Here is a 15,754-nt window from a genome sequence, read left to right as displayed (position 1 = left end):
TTGTATTTCAAACCACCTCGGATACTATATCCTCTTGAAAATGAGAGTCGAGAACACAAAATGGACATTCACAGTGACTTTTATCTCCACGACAATACATCGGCGAAGCACTTTAGCTACGGAACTAACGTGATAGCATCGGGCTTAACTGCAGATAGAAACAAAATAAATAAACCCCTGACTGGAAGGATAGACAGAAAATCAACAATACTATTAAACCATGGACATGTAACTACACGTAACAGCTGAATGAGCAGCCCAGTTACAGTATAAATACATATTTATAAATTAATTAATCATATTTGTTGTTAGTAAGCACATGCTTAAAATAACTTAAGCTGCATTTAGAAGTCAATGGAAATATTAAAACTATTAAATATGTGTATACTTTATTATTTGATTAGTCGACTAATCGTTAAAATAATCGTTGACTAATTGACTATCAAAATAATCGTTAGTTGCAGCCCTATTTTTAACAAGAATAAGAGGAAATCTTCTTCCCAAAATAAAAGTAGTCAGGATGATGGCCCCATAAATTACACTCCTGTGTATAACGTCAGTGATGTGTCTAACTGTTGCGCTTCCTGAATTGTTTCATGTGGCTTATTGGCACGTTGTATTAGGTGTCCCAAAAAATAAGTGTCCCAAAATAGCACAAAATGTAACAGCTCATAGCTCAGCAATGTGCAATGCCTCCAAATATGAAAAAGCCGGTCTTTCTTTTGGTCAAGTACTGTAACCTCAGATCTACATTGTTATAGAAAAACTGAGGATGAAAAAAATAGCGGCTGATTTGTCAAGTCTTGACATGTCAGTTTTTTCACCAGAACGTCTAAGTGTAAGGCTCAAAATGAAAATACGTATTTCATTACATTAGGTAACTATGCTCCTTATTTTTTATTAAGGTAAATATTAATCAGCCGTTCTGTTGTTGATTTTTTTTTTAATTGGACTAACCACAGCTGTTGCCACTTTGCATAATGAGAGCACAATGAAAACAATTAAAACTAAGAAAGAAATACAAATTGGAAGTAAGTTTTTTTTGTTCCTAGTACATGAAATAGATTCAGACTTGCTCTGTGTATGCTGCAGTAGGCTCGCCCTGCATTTTCCATTTCACTCACATACATCTGAATATGGAGCCAAAAACAGAAAATTGCTACGATAACACGGAAAAAAGCTACCACTGAATCTTAGTCTCTCCTTCAACAGGAAAACCCCGAAAGTCCTAGGTTTATTAGATTATTTAGACTTTTTTTTAATATACCCAAGTATGTATGTGTGTATATATATATATATATATATATATATATATATATATATATATATATATATATATATATATATACAGTATGTATATGTATATATATATATATGCTGATTGGCATTCTCAATTCCTTGGATATCTTTTTATACCACTTTCCTGTTTTATGCAGTTCAATTACCTTTTCTCGCAGATCCTTTGACAATTATTTTGCCTTCCCCATGACTCAGAAACCAGAAACATCTGTGCAGCACTGGATGAAAGATGCAATGGTCTGTCAGAAGCCCAGAAACTCACCGACCTTTTATACACACACATTAATTACAAACAAACAGGTCACAGGTGAGGATTGGAACCTTGATTAGCCATTCAAACCTGTTTGTGTCAACTTTTGTGCATGTTATCAGATCAAAGCCACTGGGGTATGTAAACTTTTGATCAGGGTCATTTGCATACTTTCTTTTGTCATTTTGATTTAAAAAGAGTAAACACAGTTGTTTGCCAATAAATAGCTTCACACAGCCATTAAGCATGAGTGGAAGAAAGGTTTTTGTGTTATCATTCATAATCTCTGAGGAATGGCCAAGAAATCATAAATTGTCCCAGGGTATGTACACTTATGAGCACAACTGTATGTGTGTATATATATATATATATATATATATATATATATATATATATATATATATATATATATATATATGTATATATATGTATTTATGTATATATATATGTGTGTGTTTATATCTGTGTGTATATATGTATGGTGTGTGTGTGTAAATGTGTGTATGTATGTATATGTGTGTGTGCGTGTGTGTGGAAAAAGGTGAAGCTAAACACTGAAGAGTAGCTCTGCAAGCAGTGTTTTAAAATATAGCTCGCCAGCTAGCAGCCAACGTCCATCCACAGTGTTTTAGCTACTTTTAAATGACTAATCCTCCCCTCCAAGGCGACAAATAAACTGTTTCTCACAAGTATTATCCGTGCAGGACGAGAAATAGCTAAACATCCTTCATTTACTACAAACCATAGGAGGATACGATAGCTAATCGCTAACAGAAAACTAGCGCTCCTGAATGTAAAAAAAAAAAAGGGGTGTATCTACACAAACATTGATTGTAACCATACCAAGTACAAGAGCTGTATTTAGTTGATACTACAATGATTACAGCGATATTTTTTACTAACACAAAAATCTTTTCTGTTATTTTTATTGTTTATAAAGTCAGAAAATGCGTTACTTTAGGACTTTATTATGACTAATGTATGACCCTGTAGCTACTGGATTGACTTCCAAATTTGTAGTATCACCTAGGGCTTGACAATTAATTACATTTTAATTTTGATTTCGATTATGGCTTTTCACGATTATTATGAAAAAACGATTAATGGGCCACACAACGTGCATGCAACTTAAATATTTTCGATCACATCTAGGAATTGATATGATGGGGATCTTGAGATTATTTGCTTGGTGCTGCGATAGATTGAACGCGTCATAATTTGCCACATCAGTAGAATGCATGTTCACCTCTGGCACAGTCACTACAGCAAAAACATTATGTGAGTTGTGTGTTATTCTACGAGAAATGCTATGTGTGCAGGAATTTTCCAGCCTGGCGCTGGTTAGTTCTAGCATAACTGACTCCTCACCCGGACTAACATACACTGTAATTGCCTATGTCCGAGCTTGCTCTAGTGTAGTTAGTCAAGCTTGACTCAAATACTAGTCTATATTTCTGGACAGAGTGATTGCGCCTTCCTGGTTAGGGTGAAGGCCGTCACTCCTCAGAAAAGCCCGGTTTACCCCAGAAAGAGGGCCAATTATCAATAAACGTTAGTCCCTTTAAAGCACTTATTGATACATTTAGACAATTATTTTGCTTTCACCTAAAATACTGGTCAAAATTGTCCAAAGATCTATTTTTACCAACAAATGTAAGGATTTTTTGCATTTTACTAACAAACATTTTATTTTACACATTAAGCACACACTCTATGGTGTTAAAATAAGTGTAAAGGGTAAACAACTGAATTAAAATCAATTAAAAAGGAAAAACTGAATCTTAATTTTTTTAATTTTTTATTTAACCAGGAAAAAATCCCATTGAGACTAAAAAACTATTTTTCAAGGAAGTCCTGGCCAAGAGGCAGCACATAAAATTACATTCACATGACACATTAAAATGACAGGATGGACATCAAGTAAAACAGTTACAGATAACTGAGGCTCCTTCAAATGCTCTCGGTTTAGATTTAAAAGCATTTAAGGATAACAAATCAGTCAGCTTCCGGTCTCTTTGTAGCATGTTCCAAGCACAAGGAGCTGCATAGACAAAAGCTTTTTTCCCCAGCTCAGTGCGAGCAACTGGGACAGAGAGCAACATCTGATCGTTGGATCTCAGTGCATAAGAGTCCATACTTCTCTGTATATCTAATGTACATATGTAATCGGGCAATAGTACAAGAAGAGCCTTGCAGATAAACATTGCTATTGTTATTTAGATTAATTGTTAATGTTATTATTATTGTAGTACTTGCAATGGTTTATTTGTTACTCATTTATATCCAGGTTTTTTCAACTATATTTAAAGTTCATCTTTAGTGGTACATAAATACTCATCTTTTCAAATGAATGAATAATTGTGTAATTAATCGTGATTACAATATCAATCAAAGTAGTCATAATTATTGTTTTTGCCATAATTGTCCAGCCCTAGTACAACCCAAAACGTATGTAAAGTATCAAACAACAGAAGTATGTGTTTATTACATTTTAACTAAAGTGTAGATAGAACATGTTAAAACAGAAAGTAACCAAATATCAACAGTATATTAACAACTAAAGTAATCATCCATCCATCCATTAATTTCACCTCCTGGTACCCCAGCACCTCCAAAACCCTCAAATCTAAACTCCAAACATCTCAGAACAAGCTAGTCAGGTTACTTCTAGACCTCCACCCCAGATCCCACCTCACTCCTACCCACTTCTCTAAAGTGGGCTGGCTCAAAGTGGAGGACAGAGTTAAACAACTTGCACTGAGCCTAGTCTATAAAATCCACTACACCTCCCTGATACCGAAGTACATGTCAAACTACTTCCTTAACGTAAATGACCGCCATAACCACAACACCAGGGGGAGCTCCACTAACCACGTTAAACCCAGATTCCGAACTAATAAAGGTCTTAACTCATTCTCTTTCTATGTCACATCAATGTGGAATGCGCTCCCAACAGGTATAAAAGAAAGGGCATCTCGATCCTCCTTCAAAACCGCAATAAAAGTTCACCTCCAGGCAGCTACAACCCTAAACTAACACCCTCCCCGGATTGCTAACAATCAAATGCAGATACTTTTTCTTATGCCTTCTGATCTCTCTCTCTCTCTCTCTCTCTCTCTCTCTCTCTCTCTCTCTCTCTCTCTCTCTCTCTCTCTCTCTCTCTCTCTCTCTCTCTCTCTCTCTATGTCCACTACTTGATGTCCATATCCTACCCCCCCTCCACACCCCTGATTGTAAATAATGTAAATAATTCAATGTGATTATCTTGTGTGATGACTGTATTATGATGATAGTATATATGATAGTATATACACTACCGTTCAAAAGTTTGGGGTCACATTGAAATGTCCTTATTTTTGAAGGAAAAGCACTGTACTTTTCAATGAAGATAACTTTAAACTAGTCTTAACTTTAAAGAAATACACTCCATACATTGCTAATGTGGTAAATGACTATTCTAGCTGCAAATGTCTGTTTTTTGGTGCAATATCTACATAGGTGTATAGAGGCCCATTTCCAGCAACTATCAATCCAGTGTTCTAATGGTACAATGTGTTTGCTCATTGGCTCAGAAGGCTAATTGATGATTAGAAAACCCTTGTGCAATCATGTTCACACATCTGAAAACAGTTCAGCTCGTTACAGAAGCCACAAAACTGACCTTCCTTTGAGCAGATTGAGTTTCTGGAGCATCACATTTGTGGGGTCAATTAAACGCTCAAAATGGCCAGAAAAAGAGAACTTTCATCTGAAACTCGACAGTCTATTCTTGTTCTTAGAAATGAAGGCTATTCCAAAAAATTGTTTGGGTGACCCCAAACTTTTGAACGGTAGTGTATCTGTATCATGAATCAATTTAAGTAGACCCCGACTTAAACAAGTTGAAAAACTTATTCGGGTGTTACCATTTAGTGGTCAATTGTACGGAATATGTACTTCACTGTGCAACCTACTAACAAAAGTCTCAATCAATCAATTCTACCGCATGCATTTCATAATTTTGACTAAATAATACCATTGGAAATGACAGAATGTTACAATTTGGACCCTTCATGACCCATTTGCTTACTACTAAAAGAGAAGCTGTCTAGTAAGTTCACCATGTTATTTAACGTCAAAATTGTTCTTTGATTGCAATAAGAAACACATGTTTAATGTATCGTAAGATTTTCTGTTCAAATAAAGACAATATTGACATTTTTTGTGGTCATGGTCATAGTGTCAAAATACATTTTGGTACTCGTACCAAAATATTGGTATCAGGACAAGCCAGGTACCTTTCGACCCGTTTTAATTAAAACAGCATTTTGTGCAAGACACATAAATAGGGGTCCCTGCTCCATCCCCGTCTGTTTGGGGGTCTTTGGCCTGGAAACGTTGCCTTAGTTCATCGTCATTGTCGAATTGCTCACACAACACTATTTGTTGAAGTAAGAAAAGATTTAAGCTAGTTTTGAGCACTTGCCCAGTTGGCTGGAGTTTATGGAATATGTCTTCTTTGGGTTGCTCATATTTTCATATTTCTTTGTACAACATTTCACTTGACTTGGAGAATTGATCCCTACTTAGTTTTCCCCTGCTGTGTCCTACTTTCTTCACTCCTCATCCTCTTCTATACTGAGCGTAGGTGTGTGAACGTTATAATTCCAAACAGAAAAGAGCCAAACAAACCAATTCAGAGCTTTGAGGTCTGACAGTAATTCACAGCTCATTATATAAGCTTTGATCAGTTTGATTCCATGGATATCTTTGGAATATATACAGTACATCTTAATGTTGCGGGCACTTTCATTTATCAGAATCAGCTTTATTCGCCAAGTATGCTCAATACACAAGGAATTTGACTTGGTAGACTGTACTCTCTTTGTTCAATGCAAGAAACAGAAAAAACACACCAACTACAAGAGAGCACAGTGCTGTGGCGGCATATGTGTGAAAAAATGTGATATTAAATGTGTAAAGTATACCGTAATTTCCGGACTATAAGCCGCACCTGACTATAAGCCGCACCAGCTAAATTTAGGGGAAAATACAGATTGCTCCATATATAAGCCGCACCCGACTATAAGCCGCAGGGTTTTGATGTGTAATTACCGTAGTATATAGGGGTTCCTGCTACCACGGAGGGGATTGTCGGGACAGAGATGACTGTTTGAACGCAAAGCGTCCCATTTATTAACAATAAATCTTTCAATCATTCAATCAAACTTTCACATCTTTGACATCGCGAACAGCATTCGTGCAGAGTACAAATAATACAACGGTGCAAAGTAATACAAAGTGCTCGCCTGTACATTATCAAAATAACCAGCCTACCGGTATATTAAAAGTCAGTCTTTAATCATTGTGTCATCGTCTTCCTCCTGCGTACTAAAACCACCGAAATCCTCTTCGTCGGTGTCGGAGAAGAACAGGCCGTAAATAAGCCGCACCGTTGTATAAGCCTCAGGGACCAGAACGAGGGGGGGAAAGTAGCGGCTTATAGTCCGGAAATTACGGTAATTTGTATCAACAAATACCACACAGTTAAACTATATATTTCGCTAAAATGATCATACATATGACAACTGTAAAAACGTAATTTAAAAAAATGTTTCTCACATTCCTATAAGGTTTCTGTGTAGGTTATGTGTCTAAAACAATGTACAGTACTACTGTAGTATGGTCACATATTTACTTTGTCCACTGTAAATGTTGGAAAAACAGGTCTTCAGCACTTTCTCTAATGAGGAGTATGACCGACGCAATGACGACGTGGACCCTGTTTCAGCATCTGCAGAGTACGAGCTTGAGAAGAGAGTGGAGAAAATGGATGTATTCCCTGTGGAGATTGAAAAAGGTGATCCCAATAACACATGAGCTTATTTCTCTTGTCATTTAAACGGAGGATGTTTCATGACTTGCAATAATTTAAATGAATGGTTTTAGGATTGTCTCTAGGTTAGGTTGCATGCAATTCCCCACATGGACTTGTTTACAATTGTGTTCTAATTTCTCTGCATCTAGGAGACAATGGGCTTGGCATCAGTATCATTGGAATGGGGGTGGGAGCAGACCAGGGTCTGGAAAAGCTTGGCATTTTTGTAAAAACCATAACAGAGCAAGGAGCAGCGGAGAGAGACGGACGGTGGGTAAAAGTGTCAAGACTGTCTGCACAGCAATATGCTTGAATGATCCTACAGTTAATTATTATCAATTCACAGACCGCCTACACTCCTAATAACACACTTGAGGTATACGTTATTCTCAGAAGGTCCCAGCGACTCACAGGACACAAATAACCATATCTAATTATAACCTCATGAGGAAGCTAACAAAAATAATCTCACTTCCTGTGTTTTCAAGACATTTTTATACCGTTTATGCTTTGGTACTGGCAACCCTAGGAAGATGCTTCCCAAATCTTTAAACAAAATGCTCTCTTCTTTTTCTTTAGCATACAGGTAAACGACCAGATAGTGGAGGTGGATGGTGTTAGTCTGGTGGGTGTCACCCAACTGTTTGCTGCGACTGTTCTCAAAAACACCAAAGGCACAGTGAGGTTAGCTGAAATACAATATGCTTTATTTCAAATAAACTGATTCCAAAGATTTTTCTTGTGCCACTTATCTCTTGGGATTACAAATAATTTGTGGTTGTTCATACAGAAGAAAGATGCATGTGAAAGTTTCATTATTTAATGTGCTAAGTTCTTACCTAAATATTGTTGCAAAATCTCTACCGTAACACTTTGTTCCCGACAGATTTCTGATAGGCCGAGAAAAGCCTGGGACACAGAGCGAGGTAGCCCGCCTAATAAGCGAGACATTGGAGCAGGAGAGGAACCAGCAACAGCAACACAATCACCTGGAGGACCCCTACGAACACTCCACAGAGGAGGTGAGTCAGCTTGTGAAAAAGTCTACTTAATCATCATTCCTTCCAAACAGCTCCATCCGGTCCCACTCAGTCAGAGAAGAAAAAGCTGGTTGCCGCTGCCGTTTTCAAGGTGTTCACACCTGCAGCCTGTCTGCCAGAGTTGCGGAATATTTGCTTTCTGAGGACAACCAAAGGCCACTACCTTTTATACTGAGACCATATGAGCTCACATTCTTTGTAACATTTACTCGTAATAGGAGGAATGTGACATATTCTTATGTATGGTAAGTACAGTACATCATATTCACGCTGAGCCTGTGGTTATGAAAAATGTTGGTAAACGGTTAAGTTTGTAACAGGGCAACAGGGCTCGTGAGGGCCCTGTTGCCGGTGGGGCGGGGGCGGTCTTCCCGTCCGGTTGCGGGGGGTCTCCGGGCCCCTCGGGCGGGGCGTCCCGCCTTTCTGTCCGTGTGGGGTGTGGTCTCTCGCTGGCTTGGGGTCTGGCTGCCCCCTGCTTTTCTCGTGCCTTGTCCTCTGCCGGGTGCGTCTGTCTGCGGCCTGCTGCTGGCCCTTGTGGGCGGCGCGGTGGGCCAGGCTCTGGGGTTCCTGTCGCTGTCCGGCTTGGCTGCGTGGGGGCGGTGGCCCCTGGTTCCCTGGGCACCACACCTACTGTTTGTGGGATGGGCTCTCGGGGAGGCTGGGGCCGTACTCTGGCTCCCGCACACACTGGGAGTCAAATGTATTGTACATGCAAATTCACATATACTCACACACATACATACAGACATACATAGGTACCTACGCTCCCACATACATATACAAATAAATACAGTACATATTTACACACTCAAAGTTTGTACATCCACATGCACACTCATTATACAAACATGCTGTATACACATACTGTACATATACATTCACTGTAAAAACATACATATACACATACTGTACATATACACTCACTGTACAAACACACACATACACATACTACACATATACATTCACTGTACAAACACACATATACACATACTGTACATATACATTCACTGTTCAAACACACATACTGTATACACATACTGTACATATACATTCGCTGTACACACATATACACATACTGTACATATACATTCACTGTACAAGCACACATATACACATACTGTACATATACAAGTACATATGCACACATACACTCATGCACATAATCACGTTTCATCAAACATATATTAACGTTGTTGCCCTAGGGTAAACTGGGTATAACACATGGTACACTGACAAAGCTTAACCTATTTTTACTATAACAATCTACAAGGTTAATGTGGGTTGCTTCTCTTTCTTCCCCTCCATTTTTCTGCATTCTTTCGTATCTCAAGTTATCATTACGTATATGTATTGTTGCATTTGAACAATTGTATTGTTGATAATAAAGGTAAAGTATTGGTATTGTTTATTATCAATAGCACTACTTCTATTGGTATTCATATTGCTCCATTTTTAGTGTAATAATGCTCATGGTCATTTCTGTATTTTTATTTTATTTTCGCTAATTTGCTATTACTTTTACCATCATATTTGTACATGTCGTATTTGCTGATGTTGCTCTGTTGTTGTTGTGTTTGCTGTTGTTGTTTTTGTCTCTCTGTCTAATCTCCCTCTTTTCCCCACAATTCCCCCCTGTCTTCCTTTTTCTCTCTTTCTATCCCCTCCTGCTCCGGCCCGGCTGCACCAAATGATAATATAAATACATTTAATAAAGTCAAAATACAAGTAAGGCAACAAGAGAAGTATCCTACACTTCTTTTTTGTAAAGTAAATCTGAACAGCCGATATGGGCATCTACATCTGCTATATGATTTGCCCGAGAAGCTGGGCAGGACATTATTAAAAAAATAAAAAATAAAAAAAAAGTTTGTAACCACTAAATTGGACCAAATCAATATATTTCATGACTTTCTGCACACATGCAGCCTGGCTCCAGTTGAGCCTTCTCTGTACCAGCTCGCTGTTTAGATATCATTCCAGAATGTGCTTCCGGGCTGTGGTGAACTGTGCCGCACGTAGTGTTGTTGACACATGCACACATGATTGTGTTGTTGTCGAGTGTGTTATTATGTGCAATGTGTGATGCCATGTGTGATCTCATTATTCAGGAGGAGCGGTACGAGGACGACGATGCAGTAGAGGAGAGGATTCTTGGCTCAAATTTTTCTCCAGGGCGGAATGTAGAGGTATTTGAGCTGCCTGACACAGAGGCCTCGTTTATGCCAACTAATTTGGACAGCTCTCAGATGGCCTTCAAGTTTAAAGAGGTACAGTTTCTCCAACATTATAGTCAATTTATTTAAGATGTAATTAAAGTTTTAATGTAATAACAATACCTTTCATAACGACATAGCGAAATATATGTATTTCTTTCTCCAGCTCCAGCTCAAAAATAGCATTGCATCAGCTGAAATTATTCAACTAAAGGAAAAGGTATGTTGACATGCAGTTAATGTTTTGTAAAGACAGATGCTTATACAACATTTTAAGTCTAAGCAGAGAACTTTACAACGTTTATGTTTGCAAATGTACATTTTCCAGTGTTTATTTTGCTGTTTATCATACATTAGTTTTTAGTTTTGTTTCATTGGGGTGGAACAATTTTGTTTAAAGAATGTTGGGGGTTCCCCTAGGTTTATAGCTTTGGGCTGTGGCGGGCGAGCGAGCACACACACATTCTTGTAGCATTGACCACTAATGTGATCAACCCAATACAGTTACATTCAGAGGTGGATACGGGTTGGAAGATTGGGCTGATAATTATTACACTGATGCAAACACATTGGACAAGTGTTAATAGAGTGTAAACAGAACACCCTAGAAAGACTCCCAATCATCTATCTTATTATAATTATGATTGCTCCTCCGGACGCAATAAAGAGCAGACGCAAAAGTGTAAACATGACGATGTAAAGACAGAAATGACATGCAGTGGGGCGGTATAGCTCGGTTGGTAGAGCGGCCGTGCCAGCAACTTAAGGGTTGCAGGTTCGATCCCCACATCCGCCATCCTAGTTACTGCCGTTGTGTCCTTGGGCAAGACACTTTACCCACCTGCTCCCAGTGCCACCCACACTGGTTTAAATGTAACTTAGATATTGGGTTTCACTATGTAAAGCGCTTTGAGTCACTAGCGAAAAACGCTATATAAATATAATTCACTTCACTTCAGTCATGTAAATAGGATGACTATTTTGTTTCTTTAATTAACCAAAACTAAATGTGAGTGTGAATGTTGTCTGTCTATCTGTGTTGGCCCTGCCATGACCTGGCGCTTTGTCCAGGGTATACTCTGCCTTCCACCCAATTGCAGCTGGGATAGGCTCCAGCCCGCCCGTGACCCCGAAAGGGACAAGCGGTAGAAAATGGATGGATGGATAAAGGGGTTGTTTGCAACCTTTATGCAGATGCCTGGAGGGTGCTAACTTTCCAAAACTATGTGCGTATGTAACGCACACGTGTTAATTTTGTGTGTTAGCCAAGGATAGTGATCTAACTAACACTGGCTATCATTGAATTTATATTTTATCATAACTGCAAATTGTATGTTGCTTCTCAAGACAGCAGTGAGTGACCAGACAAAATCTTTGGACCGACGAGTAATTTTTATTCAATATAATTTGGAATTGTGAAAAAATGACTATTCAATATATACAGAGAAATATATATTTAGGTTAAACACTAATAGTAACATGAGGTCACATTCTTGTTACATTTTTAGGTTTAAAAACTGTACCGTAACTTTGAGCAAGTTGCAAACAGCCCCATTAATTGAAATGAAATCCACTTTCTCTTTGGGTGATTCAGTCATTTTAAGTAATATACCACTTTTGTCTGCACAGGTTAGGGGATCTGAGGAGGACAAGTCATTGTGGGAAGCAAGAGAGTCTGCTCTGGAGCAAAAGATGGAGGAGAGTAACGGAAAAATTCTCAAGTTGGAGAGTTATTGGCTAGAAACCCAGGCTCTGTGCAAGACAATCAATGAACAATTAGCAGAAACCCAAACCCAATATGAGACTTTGGACAAGAAATACAACAAGGCTAAGAAACTTCTAAAGGACTACCAGCAGAAGTGAGTTTGTCTTGAGTTGCATTAAGCCTGGTGTATCAGGTGTTGCATAGTTGCATAGGCTGCGCCATCGTCGTCCCTCCCCCTGCGTAGCCTCCCGCGTAGCCTACGTGCACCTCACAAAAATCATAGGTTTGCGTCGCCGGCGACACAGAACGCAGAGCTATGATTGATCCGTTTTTGCCGGGGAGGGTCCCTAAACACAGGCGATCAGACTTTGTGCTTGAAATTCACAAATTATTGTATGAAATTAAACAAGATTGATTAAACATTTGCATGAAAACGGATGTTGTGTACCTAATATCTCGGTGCACTCTGAAAATAATTACTTCTTAGTCCAGAAGAAGTCACAAAATGAAAGTACGATACTTAACTTTTATTACAAATCTTATGCTAAAAGGTTCAATACCGACACATAATCTTTCTCAAGCACACACATGTTTTTCTTTCTCACACAACATTTCTCATTCTACGTCAATAATCTTTCAGGCACGGTATATTTACAAACACCAGCATCTCGTTAACTTAAATAGTTAACAGTTTTGTTTATTTACAATTGCATGTTGGATCTTTCTTGTCCCATGTCCCGAATATTGTTGCAAATAATAACATCCTCTGCTGCGACTCGTTCAAAAGTTGCACAGTCCATCTTCACAAAGGTTTAAAGGTAAAACGTTCATAAAAAGTAACCTGATTATTGTGAATGATTAGTTCCAGTGTAGACAAAGTTGTCAATTTTGTAGCTCAGTGGTTGTATGTAGTTAATATTCACAGGAAGGAAATACACAGCATCTTGTCTGCAGTTGCTCCTTTGGGAAGGCTTCCCCCTTAGTGTTTTGGAAGAGAATTATAAGTTTGGAGCCATCCCCTACGGAAGAACTATAAATCAAACAATACGCCGTCTGGGGGGGCGCAAGCGACGTGACGCGAGAGTATATTCCAGCTTTTACATTGAACTGTTGGATGAGCCGTTTGTTTGCGTTTGTTGTTAACTCAAGTCTTTATTGTTGTTTACTTAAGTCTATATGCTGCAAGTCTAAAATCCAACATTTTAATTTACATGTTTAAGATCACTTGACCTAAACCAGTGGTCACCAACCTTTTCGAGCCCAAGATCCCTGGTCTCAGGCAAAAACCAAAGCAGGGTCTACACCTGCGTCAACTATGTTTTTTATTCACTGGCCACAAATGGCCCAAGTGTCGCACTTTGGGCACCCCAGCTGTAGAAGATAACTGTTAATGGTCACTATATTATTTATACAGTAGTATATTTGTTCATCCTATGGGTTCGTCCTATCACATATGGGACGTGAGTCAGCTTATGTCCGCACCGGAAGGGTGATAAGAGAAGATAAACAGGGAAGTCCCTATTTAGCTACCGCGTTATTTTATCATATATTACTGCCTTTGCACATGCCAAAGTTTACGTTTGGATGCACAATAAATCAACACAAAATCCGTACTTTGGAGCAGTGTTCACGGACTCTAGTATTTGTCTTCTTGGTTCCCGTCGCAGGCGAGCGATGATGGTCATGGACTCGTAGTTGAGGGAAGAGTTGTTTGATGTTGAATGTTAGAAAATGTCCGATGCGTTGCAAAAGTCAACCTTAATGCCTTGTTGCAGCTCGATGATTTCTATGCATGTCGTGCCATGCGCGTTTGTAATACGAGCGGGTGTAGTTTTCAGCCACGCTCGAGGGGTGTGGTGGCCACGGTGTCGACTGCGGCGGATGTGAGGCTAAAGAGAGAGAGGCGATGCGTGCGGGCGTGTTCAGGGGTTAAAATGCGTGCCTGTTTGCAGGTCTGTCGATTACTCTCTGGGCGGGGGTGTCACTGATGTCATATTAATATTTATTTTTGGTCTAGTATTTTCGCGATCGACCGGTAGGGTCCCAAAGATAGACTGATCGATCGCGATCGACGGGTTGGCGACTCCTGACCTAAACTGTCAAACAAAATCTCGTACTTTTCATAGTCCCCAATGTTTTGTATGTAAAGTCAGATTTACTAGTATGCTGCCTGTTCAACACAAAAAAGTTGCTGAAACTATTCAAAGCTTTAAAAATTGTTTGCAGACACTTTCCAGAAACAATGTCTCTGTTACACTCTGCTGAATAGAAAACAGGGTCTGCCATTATAAGTTCGTATTTAGGTGAACTGACTAGTTTCTAAAAGAGGTTGTTAGAGGATCGAGGAGAAGAGGTGAGTTGAAGGGTTCTATGTCTTGGAATCTTTATTTTCTTCTTGCCTATATTGTGATGTTTAAGTTATGAATTAAATGTTAACCTGGTAAATATAAGTAGAATGGCTATTCTAAAATCACGTTTTCCTGAATCTTCAGAGAAATAGACTTTGTGAAGAAGGAGGAAGAGCTGAAGAAGTGTATCGATGACAAAGAAAGGTGGTACAAGGAACAGCTAGACGTTTTGCAGAATAGGGTAAGCTGCTTAAAATGTGTGTATACTTCAAACAGACCGGAGATATGTATAAATAAAGTCATATTTTGTCTGCAGATAGCTGTCCTGGAGTCTGGGGATGCTTCAGGTATCACTTCAAAGACTACTCAGAGCCTAGCAGAAGACAACCTTTTCTTCCAAGTCCCAGTCCCTGACAAACAATATTTTGACTCACTTGCAGGTAATAAAGGTTATTGTAATTCTATTACATTAATAACCGAATTTTAGAAGAAAAAAACTTGAGCTGTAAAACCCTACGTTAAAAAAAAAAAAATTGAAAACGTCAGTAGAAAGATTCTTTGGACTTTTTGGGTTTTCATTTGTTACTATGTAGAGAAAGATTGGAAGGAGCTGGTCCCTGAGACAGAACTGTTGGATATCAGTGCACACAAAGCAAAAGGCATCCTAGCCCAGAAGGCCAAACGTCAGCGTCCTACTCGAAACAAAATGAAGGAGAGTCTCACAGTGACGTCAAGCCCCTCCCAGGTCAGTCAAGATCAGTGTTTTCTCTGAATGAAATGTAAATATCTATGTTGTACAGTATTGCGAAAGAGAAAATGATGTACTCTGGATTTAGCTGAGCTTTAGAGATACGTTACTAATCTTGTCAATGGCAGTGCATCACATGAGGTGTTTTTTTGTGTTTTTTAAACGCAAGCAACGCAAACGTTGGTCAAATACTCAATTAATTAAAATCAGAAGACCAAATTTCTCATCTCTGTCATGGGTTTTACTCAAAAATATGAGTAAAAACAGTTGATCACTTTTAAAGCGGAACTGCAC

General features: G+C 38.8%; 1 protein-coding gene and 1 long non-coding RNA gene across 2 annotated transcripts in view; one reads left to right on the top strand and one right to left on the bottom strand.

The window, feature by feature from the left end:
• Positions 1 to 15,754, top strand: part of ppp1r9ala (protein phosphatase 1 regulatory subunit 9A-like A) — a 62,412-nt gene that overhangs the window by 35,202 nt on the left and 11,456 nt on the right. The window contains 10 exon segments of the mRNA XM_062069901.1: positions 7,256 to 7,388; positions 7,556 to 7,676; positions 7,986 to 8,090; positions 8,293 to 8,428; positions 10,555 to 10,713; positions 10,826 to 10,879; positions 12,289 to 12,518; positions 14,857 to 14,953; positions 15,029 to 15,152; positions 15,306 to 15,457. Coding sequence (XP_061925885.1) covers positions 7,256 to 7,388; positions 7,556 to 7,676; positions 7,986 to 8,090; positions 8,293 to 8,428; positions 10,555 to 10,713; positions 10,826 to 10,879; positions 12,289 to 12,518; positions 14,857 to 14,953; positions 15,029 to 15,152; positions 15,306 to 15,457 — 1,311 coding nt within the window.
• LOC133664897 (uncharacterized) overlaps positions 1 to 15,754 on the bottom strand; it is a 52,540-nt gene that overhangs the window by 30,960 nt on the left and 5,826 nt on the right. The window lies entirely within an intron of this gene.

This window comes from Entelurus aequoreus, linkage group LG14 (genome assembly GCF_033978785.1).
Source record: "Entelurus aequoreus isolate RoL-2023_Sb linkage group LG14, RoL_Eaeq_v1.1, whole genome shotgun sequence".
Taxonomy (NCBI): domain Eukaryota; kingdom Metazoa; phylum Chordata; class Actinopteri; order Syngnathiformes; family Syngnathidae; genus Entelurus; species Entelurus aequoreus.
The sequence above is the reverse complement of the archived record's forward strand: the minus strand, read 5'-3'. Positions and strand labels throughout refer to the sequence as shown.